The sequence below is a fragment of the Herpailurus yagouaroundi genome, unplaced genomic scaffold, assembly GCF_014898765.1.
Source record: "Herpailurus yagouaroundi ecotype Mexico unplaced genomic scaffold, PumYag 77, whole genome shotgun sequence".
NCBI classification, from domain to species: Eukaryota; Metazoa; Chordata; class Mammalia; order Carnivora; family Felidae; genus Herpailurus; species Herpailurus yagouaroundi.
The window spans coordinates 34,656,069-34,665,700 of record NW_024412388.1 but is presented as its reverse complement, the minus strand read 5'-3'; the positions used below and the strand labels follow the sequence as shown (position 1 = coordinate 34,665,700).

Genomic DNA, 9,632 nt, shown 5'->3' with positions numbered 1-9,632 from the left:
CCCCAACCCCAAGCAGACAAAGGGGCTGCTCCATTCACGTTTTTTACTAAAGCACCCACACAAGTTTCTGTGCAATGTACAAACAACGAGCCGGCCCTGGGGCTACTGCCTTCTCTCCGAGACAGGGAGGCAAGAACGTGACTGACTGATCTAAGCCCCGCCTGCCCCGCATGCAAAGCCCAACCCCAAGATCCCGGGCAGCGACACAGCACCCCCTCTGGTCCCCTCCTGGGGCTGCTCCTCAGCAGGGGGCGCACCAGAGTTTGCCCCTACAATGTTGAATGAAAAAGGTTTCCCCTCCCCTGGGAGTACGGGGGAATCCTCAGGTCTGAGAATTCCCCCTGGAAGCGACACTGCCCCCTAGTCATACCTCCCACTCTTCCAGGCCCTAGAGGGACTCAAGGGGGGAGAAACTGAGGCACAGAGAGGTGGAGTGACCTAGCCCAGGCCACTCGGTGAGGCAGTGCAGGGGCTGGCCCGACCCTGACGGTGAGGGAGGGCTGGGCTGGGGAGGAAGGGGCAGGAAGAAGGGTTGACCCCAGAGAGGGCCACACTTGAGGGGCTTGCCCAGGTTGGAAGTCCCCCAGAGTAGGTTCTGAAACTTCCAGGTGCAGCTGCAGGGGGGGGGCCTATTGAAGACCCTCCAGAAACAGAGCCCACAGTCTCAGTCCTGGGAGATCCCCCATAGAGCAACCACCAGCCAGGCTATATAGGTCAGTCCTCTGGCAGGCAATCCTTGGCACTGGGAGCCTTTGTCCATTAGTATCAGCCCCGAGGGGGCCATGATGGGGGCCGCCCAATGTCCACTGTGATATTGGTGAAGAGCGGTTGCCGAGACACCTCCAAGACCTGGTACCGCACTGACCCGATGCCATCCCGCTTCATGGTCAGCTTCGTGTTTTGAATCTTGGTAAACCTAGATAAGATGGAAGTGGGTCCAGATCAGGGTTACCCAGTAAACCCAGTAAACCCAGTAAGAGATTTCTGGGCTAAGGCTCAAACCACCCTGGCTTCTTCCAGGGATGACTCCGTTCTCTCACCACCCCCTCTGCCCGCCATCTGCTTGGAGCCCTTTTGCTCTGGCATCTGCCTTCAGAACAGAGATCTTAAACCCTTGAATCCAGAACTGTGACACCCTCACAAATCTCTCTCATCTCAGACTTTTCTTCCAAGCCTTAGACCCAGACATGGGTAACCCACAGGCACCTCAAATGTGATGTGTCTTGTGTCGGGTCATCATCTTCACTCCCCAAGCCCCTCTTCTCTGTGCTATCTTCCCTGTCCCTCACCACTTACTTACTGAGCAGTCCCCAAGTGCCAGGCTCTGCTCTAAGTACCAGAGACACAGCCATGAACAGGACAGTAAGGTTCTTCCTCTCGTGGCAAGTCTATTCCACTAGGGAAGACAGGTAACAGACAAGGAACACATCCGGGTGCTAAGGGAAACAGGAGAGGGAGACCAAGATGGCTGCCTTGGAAGGGGTGAACATGTGACACCACACTGACAGCAGGGGAAGAGCATTCGGGCAGAGGTAAGCATATCCTGACCCTAAACTGGGAATGAGAATTTGCACAGCAAGGGGTTAGAGCTTAATGGGCCAAGGGCTTAGGAATAGCATGGAGGCTAGAGCATGTAGAGGCGGGGCTATGTGAGTCAGAGGAAGCAGTTTTTTTATTCTGCGAGTGAGAAGACAGGGATTTTTAGCCCATTGGTGGGGTGGGGTGGGGTGGGGGGCAGAGGATGTGAACTGCAGAAGGGCAAGGGGAAACAGGGAAGCCGGTGAGAGGCCACTGCAGCAGTCCAGACAAAATGACAGAGGCGGTGGAGGGAGAGGTGGATGGGCTCAGATGTGTTTTGGGAATGGCACGGACACGACTTGCTGATGGTTTAGACATGCAGGGTGAGTGAAAGAAGAATCCAGGAGAACGGGATCTGAGGCAAAAGCAACTAGGTGGATGGAACCACCATCCAGAGTTCCTTAAGCCAGAAATGCTGTGCTGTCTTGCCACGTCCTCACCCAAGGCAGATATCACGAACTGATGATGACACCTAGGCCTGAAACAGGACCTAGGCTCCTGGCATGTGCTTCTAGAGCTCTGCTCCCACCCTCATCCCAACTGTTTGGACCTTTCCGGTCCTTCCGAGCTCGGCCTGGATCCCTCTCTGGAACCATCCCAACACCGAGCACTCTCCCTTGGATGCCCTGCAGCCCCTCTTCTCCCTCCCCCGCTCACCACGTCTGTTATCTGAACTGCTCTTTCATCAGCTCCCTGTGCCCTGTGCTTCATGCTCCTGCCAAATGTCAACCTTCCACTGGTGCTGCAACCGACCTCCCCACTCTTATATCCTGGGTTCAGAACAGAACAGGCCTACTGCTCCATCTGGGGGCACAGCAGGCGCACACCTATCACACCCCTGGGCCCGGCGGATTCCTCCAAGCCTGGTCGGCTCCCTTCCTGGCCCACCAGCAGCTCTGCCAGCCCTTCACCTTCTTCAAACTCAAAGGGTGATCCTTTCAAACGCAAATCTCATCCTGCCCATCCCCTGCTTAAAGCCCTTCTGTGACTCCCCAGTGCCCCTGGGACAAAAGTGAAACTCTCATCTTGGGATATGCGACCCCAAACACCCAGCACTGACCCCTCTACTGTCACTCCCAGCCTTCAGAGATTGTAATACCAGACTTTCAGATTCTCGGCATGTTCACATTTCAGACTCCTGCAAATGCTATTCCTTTCCAAACTGACCACCTCCACTAGCCTGGTGAAGATAGCACTGTGCCCAAGGCAGGTGTGTGACAAGTACCTATTGAATAAATAACCTTTCCAAGTTCCGAGTTTACCATCACCTCCTCCAGGAGGACTCCCACCATCACTCCCTCTTTCTGCCAGGACAGTACATGCCCTGAACCTTGTGCTACAACTGCCTGTCTCCTTCCCTGGAATGAACTTCACATGGGATGTCCAGCTGGGACTGGCTCTGGGCCCCCCTCCCACCAAGGTTAAAGCAGTGCCAGGAAGTGCCGGTCTACACTGCATGCGCCCTCAGGTGCTCCTCCCAGCCAGCACCAGACACCAAATATTGCCGCATCCTCGGGGACGGAGCAGCCCACTCCCGTCTCAGAGAGGCCAGCACTATCTTTCCGCGCCCTGCCCCACATCGCTCAGGCCACCTTTATTGGGTCCCCAGGCCCAGGAGCTGTGCCCGGCGCCTGCTATCTCTTGTCCCATCTGCTCTGGCACAAGGGAGGTCTGTGAGGACACCGACGGGAATGTAATCTACTCGGTGATGATTTGAGCCCTGCCTTTACATTCCTGTCACCTCTCGGAATTAGGAGGACAGAAGTCTGGAGTGAGGCTGAGCTGGGGGCTAGGGAACAGGAATCAGGGATGTGGGAGTCATCTCTAGGAATCGAGGGCCAGGGGCCTTGGGGAAACATCTGGGGATCAGTGGCGCTGGGGAGTCACTTCTAGGGAGTAAGGGATTAAGGGCACTTGGGGTCACCTCTGCGGGTTGGGCTCGTTATGCTTGTCCCGGTCGTGCTTGATCATGCGGTAGCGGCCTATGCGGATGTCTGGGCGCGAGATCTTCATCCCAGTCAGGGAGATCCTGGGGATGGGGACAGACGGGCTGGAGCAGGCACCAGGAAGGGCAAGGAGCCTCGCCCAGTCTGCGCTGCACCTTCTGCACCCGGTCTACTCCCGCCCCGCCCCTACTCACCGGTTGAAGATGTCGTCATCCTCGCCACCCCAGCCCCAGTACTCGTTGGGGAAGCCATTGATTCTCAGAAACTGGGCTTTACTCAGGCCCGACACACCTCCAAAGTACCCAGCATAAGGCAGCCTGTGGCATGGAAGGGCAGGTGTCAGTGAGAGGCCTGAGGGGATTCCAGAGGGAGGGCCAGAGATGGGGTGGGGGAGAGTGTGCCACAAGGGCCAGAAGCAAGGGGGTGCTGGGTGTGGTGCAGACAGTAGGGGTGGGGAGTCTGGGTCCAGTTGAGAAAGGAGCCCTCACCGGAAACCAAACTTGTCCATGGCAATGGCAAAGTGGCGGGGCTGGTCACCACAGCGGTACAGGTTTCGGTCATCCATGGGGACCAGGTCCACGTCACTGAAGATGAAGCAGTCATAGGTGGCATCCTCCTTCAGCGCCTCTAGGAAGCCCACGTTGAGCAGCTTGGCCCGATTGAAGGTGTCCTCACCATGCTGGGGTTGGCGCAGGGGAAAGGTCAGTTCTGGGCCTGTGACTGGCAGGCACCTGCCACTCTACCACTGTCCAGAAGTCCCCAGGGGCCTACTACTACCCCCCCCCCCCCGCCCTCTGAGTGGATCTCCTAAGTCCAGCTTGTTGTCCTGGACCTGACTTCTAAGGCTTTCCATGACCTGGCTCCAGTCTCCTCTCTGGCTGTTGCCTTCAGACCCCATGGCCCAGCTGTACTATGTTCCTCAGCAGCCCCAGAACATGCCAGGCTTTACTGCCTCAAGGCCTCGGTGTTAGCTCTGGAATGCTCTCCTTCTCTGCTTATCAGGCTTATGTCTGGCAAGGCCTCTCTGATCAAACCTCCCCTCCTCAGCATGATTATTCATTCTTTCCTATGAGCCTCACTTATGCCAGTGTCTGGGTAAACTGTGATTCAGAGCTCTCATTTCACTCCTTTCACCCCTACATTCCAGCATGCCCTACAGCCCTGTCCTTGATGCCAGGCATCATCTTTGTGCTGGTGGGAACCTTAGAGAAGAGCAGCCCTGTATCCCTGCTGAGCACAGTCACAAAATGAGATGAACAATGAATGCCCCAAATGACCAGTGTCTAAGGTAAAGAAACAATGGGGACTGAGCCACTAAGTCTCAGCCACCTGCCCCCTCTGGCTCATCTGGATCCACATCCAACTCCCTGGGCAGCCTCTGGGACTGGGACAGGACCTGGCTAGATTCACTGGTCTCCCCAGTAAAATGACAAGCACAGGGTATACAGGCAGCCACGGCCCAGTGAGCCTGGGGGTCCCCTGAGAAATAGGGCTGCAGGGCCAGGCCTCCTTGAGGCTGGGTTCCTAGCCATGTAGGCCCAAGCTCCAAATTCTGGCCAGAGAGAGGAGGATCCCATGGAAGGAGGTGACCCCGAGCCCCTGTCCCAACTCATAAATTACAGACTGGAGCCAGACTGGAGAGGGTGGGCCCTGCTGGAAGAAGAAGAGGAATCCTGGCCCCTCCTTCCCACCAGCCAACCTGGGCCTGACGAAGCGGGAGCTGCTCCCCTAAACCACCCAGCCCCGCTTGCTCTCTTTCCTCCTGGCCCTTCACTTCTCTCCTACCAGCCCTCGCAGCAACTCTGTGTTTTCTCCTGGCTCATCGGCTCTCCTTTCTGACCTCTCTCACCAGCCAGGAGCCCTAGGTTTCTCCCACGCAGCTCATAAGCACGCTCAGTTTTACCCCATCTGAAAAATAAACCTCTCTCTAGCCACCGCCCTACCTTTGCCTTCCCTTCTCAGCAGAGTAGTTTTTTAAAGAGTTGTCTCCAATTGGCTATTTCCATTTTGTCAAATCTGATTCCTTCTTCAACCCACTGCAATCTGCTTCCGCCCCCACCATGCCCCTGAAATGGCTCTCGCTGGGCCCACCTTGTTGCTAAATCCACTGGACGCTTCTTAGTCCACATCCTCACTCCCCCGGCAATACTCACGTAGCCACCATGCTTCCTTCTGGACACTTATTCCTGGGCCTCTGGGACACCACACTCTCCAGGGGCTCCTTGAACATTTCTGGGCAACCTTCACAGCCTCTGTGGCACTGTCCCTTTCTCCACCTGTCCCTTACATACTGGTTTTCTCCTCTCGGGTCCCATGCTCCCTGGGCAGTTTGGATGTTGTTGGGTTTTAAGGACCATGTGCATGCTGGTGGCTCCCAGATCCCTCTCTGCACCTCAGGCCTCACTCCTGGTCCAACTGCCTCCTGAACATTCCTCTCATACTTCACCCAGACACTCAAACTCATCACATGCAAAAAAGAATTCAGAGTCATGTTCTCCCCCAGACTGGCCCAGCTCCTGTGCTCCCCTCTCACTCACAGGTGCAGCCAACCACCTGGCAAACAGCCAAGAAGAAACCCTCGAGATGCCCTGACAGAGCAATCTTCCCAATAAGAAACGTACACACCACTCCCTGTTTAGAACCCTCCAGTGGTGCCCCATTACCTGGGGCTTAATTGCTTCACATGCCTCCAGAGACCCTTCTGGATTTGGCCTCCACCAGTAACTCCAGCATCATCTTTGCTACCCACCCTACACGTTGGACTCCACACCTCAGCCAACAGTTCCCGAACACACGAGACCCATTCTCTCACTGGGGCCTGGGGCCTCCAGTCTGTCTGTTGGCTGATGCCTGTTCATCCCTCAGGGCTGGACAGGGCCTCTATGTGCTCCCACAGCGCCCTGCTCGAACTCATCTCACACCATCTTCCTGGAGTCTACAGAGATCCAAGTCCAAGTATGGGAGTCCCAAGTATGGGAAGGACCTGATCGCATCCTCCCCAGACCCCAGCAGCCAGCCCCAGCGAGGCCCATGGGAAGGCTTAGACACTAAGCGGAGTTCCCAGGCCTCTGCTATGGCCTTGGCCCTGATGCAGACTCCATTTCTCTTTCAGGGTCTAATTCTCCCCCTCCTGGGGCTCCTCCACATCTCCTACAGCCAGCAGACCCTACATTTCCACCTCCAGGGGGCGGGGCCTATCAACCGTAGACAATGGGGCTCATCCCCACTGAGGCCATGCACACACCTGTCAGTGTGTGTGCCAACATTCGCATGCGCACACTCCTCTTCACACACACGCAAACCTTCCTGTGTGTGCATGGGCGTACACGTAGCCCCAGGCGTACATCCACGGCTCCACACGACCATAGGCAGACAAGAGCCCACGGATGCCCCCAACCCCACGGATGCCCCACAAGGCACGTGGGTCCCCACACCTACAGGTGCTTATGGGTTCCCTGGTGGCTGGTGCGCAGCCTGGGGCCACAGGAAGCACACCTGGTTGATGACGTAGACGCCATAGCGCAGCCGCTGTCGCCTCAGGATGGGGTGCAGATAGTGGAGCCAGTAGCGTAGGTGGTGCTCCCGGTGTCGAAAGGGGATGATGACTGCCACTGTCTGGGCGGGCGTGCAGTCAGGTGGCGTATAGCGGCCGCCCAGAAGCACGCCTGGGTTCTCCCTCTGCACCCGCTCCAGTGGCATGGGTGAGGTGAACTCAATCAGCAGTCGGCCCACTGCAGGCAGGACGGTAGTGGGAATCAGGCCTTCGTCAGAATCCAGGGACACCAGCCCTCTCCCGCAGCCCAGGGGTGGGCAAGGGAACCCCAGGAACAGCCCTCTCGGGACAGACCCGGAGCCCCAGCGCTCCCATGGGTCATTCCCCAAACCAAAATGGTCAGGTCTTCTGCCCACCCCAATAGGCAGGCCCCACCCTGCAGGCTCACCAAGACCAGGCGGAGAGTCAGGACAGGGAGGCAGGATGGGAGCCGTGGGGCCCGGCCGGGCACTGGGAGCCTCAGGGAGCCCCGAGCTGGGGGCAGTGGCGTTGGGCCGAGAGAAGTTGGTGCTGCTGCTGGCAGCTGGGTGGAGGGCACGGGCAGGGCCCCGAGCACTGAAGCGGCTGAAGAAGGCCAGGTGCTGGGCGTAGACGTCAAAGTAGAGGATGACGGCCACGAGAAAGTGCAGCAGGCAGAGAAGGAGCACAGCCTTGCACACGCGCTCCAGGGTTCCCCCCAGCAGTCTGCTCATCCCGCAGGCGGCCGCCGGCCCGCCCGATGGGCCCGGGCATCCGGCTGCCGGCCTGCACAGGGGGAAGAGAGAAACAGACCCAGAAGGTCAGGGCCCTGTGGGCAAGGCTACCCACCCCTCTCCCGCCCACTGCTCACACTCACGGATCCACATCCTCACACTTACCTGCTCGTACCCTGTGATACTCACGGGCTCACATTCTACCTGCAAACAGATACACAGACACGGTCCCTGGCAACTCACTACTCACACATCCTCACACACCTGAGTACTAACCCACATAGGTGTACATTCGTTGTCCTTGCGGACACGCATACACATAAGCACAGCCTCATGCACTCTCACGCTCAGGTGCACGCCCTTACTTGACACACACCCCCATGTGTTCTCAGAAACATGGACACATGACTTCTAGTCACACTGGTTCATACCTCAACACGGAAACACGTTTATCTGCAGACCCGTATGCGTACCTGCGCCCCCAGAGGACAACACCCCACAGGGTAGCATCCTCGTGGACTCGTGGTCTGGGGAAGGGAGACCATTTATTGAGTACCCACCATGCAAGGGGGCTTGGTACTCACGACGTCAGTTAGTCTTCCCAGAAGCATGGTGGGCAGTGGTTGGGTTGGATAGGTACCAGTGGCAAGTAGGCCAGGCCAACTAGGACCAGGCTGGCAAGTGGCCCTCAGCATCCAAGAGGCCCAAATACGAATGAGATGTTTATGGGCTCCCTTCCGTCCGGAGCACGAGGTCAAAATACAGGGTGGGGCATGAGACACCCCTCCTCTAAGACCTCAAGGATTGGGATGAACTTTCTGGCGCCTGCGCAGCACTGCTCGTGCTGATTCCCAGAAGGAACATATGGGCCCTGGAGGTGGGTCCAGCACCAGCAGGCAGGAAAGGGTCTGCCTGGGCCACAGCTCCAGCTGCGGTTCCAACAGAGCACCAACACTTCTGGCAATGCTTCAGAAAGCAGGCTGAGTCTCACAGATACCCAGCAGCACACAACCACAGATACCTGGAGTCCCAGCTAAAGTCACCTGCACTCAGGACACACAGAGAACTACATATAGAGTCACAGACACACCCCAGCGACAGTAACAGTAACGCAGAGTCACACACTCACAAACAAAGCCGCTGCTCCTCGAGGTACACAGCCATGCATGCAGGCTCCCCGGCAGCTCAGACGCCCGGCCCCACGTGCAAACATTCCCACCCCTCCCTCCCGGGCAGGGGTTCTGGGTCAGGCTGGCGGCCAGGCTGCGAGGTGCGCTTGGGCGGGGCTGGAAGACAGAGCGGCCTGAACACGTGGCTCCCGGGACGGGGGAGGCAGCGAAGACCGGGGGGGGGGGGCGCCGGGGGGGGGGGGGGGGGGGGGGGGCGTGGATGTGGGGCGGGGGCCGAGGCAAGGAGGAAACGTGAGTGGAGCGCCTCCCCGAGCCACGAGGCCGGGGCGAGCGAGGACAATAAGGGAGGCTGGCAGGGGGCGGGCAGAAGAGTCCGGGGGGAGCCGAGGGGGAGGGGTGGGGGTGGGGTGGGGAAACGCCAGGCCGGGGTCTGACCGCCGGCGCCTCTCACCGGCTCCTGGGCGGGGATCGCGGGGCCGCGCTCGGGGCGCTCCTGGCGGGGCCGGGTCTGAAATGTCGGGGCCCTGGGCTGGGGGCCGCGCGCGCACCCCTCTCACCCGGCGCTCGGGGCTCAGCAGGGGGTGCCGCTCCTGCTCGGGCTGGGTTCCCGGCTCCCGCGGCTGCGGACGGCTCCGTCCCCCATGGCCCGGCCCCGCCGCCTCCCGCCGCCCGGTCAGCGGCCCCTGCGGCCCCCGGGCCGCCTCCCGCCGCTGCCGCGGGCCATGGAGCCGAG

The 9,632-nt window shown here is 58.8% G+C and overlaps 1 protein-coding gene across 3 annotated transcripts; it reads right to left on the bottom strand.

Moving 5' to 3' along the window:
- Nucleotides 1-29: 29 nt before the first annotated feature.
- B4GALT2 (beta-1,4-galactosyltransferase 2) lies at nt 30-9,589 on the bottom strand. Of its 3 annotated transcripts, none has more exons than XM_040469961.1 (7): nt 9,457-9,589; nt 7,466-7,821; nt 7,020-7,255; nt 4,013-4,203; nt 3,719-3,841; nt 3,503-3,607; nt 30-916 (listed from the first exon to the last, which is right to left on the bottom strand). In XM_040469961.1, exons 2-7 carry the CDS (start codon nt 7,767-7,769, stop codon nt 766-768), a joined length of 1,110 nt encoding a protein of 369 aa, XP_040325895.1. In that variant the 5' UTR covers nt 7,770-7,821; nt 9,457-9,589; the 3' UTR covers nt 30-765. The 3 variants fall into 3 exon arrangements, with proteins under 3 accessions (XP_040325895.1, XP_040325894.1, XP_040325896.1); XM_040469960.1 differs by lacking the exon at nt 9,457-9,589 and adding an exon at nt 8,899-9,123; XM_040469962.1 differs by lacking the exon at nt 9,457-9,589 and adding an exon at nt 7,935-7,958.
- Between the last annotated feature and the right edge of the window lie 43 nt (nt 9,590-9,632).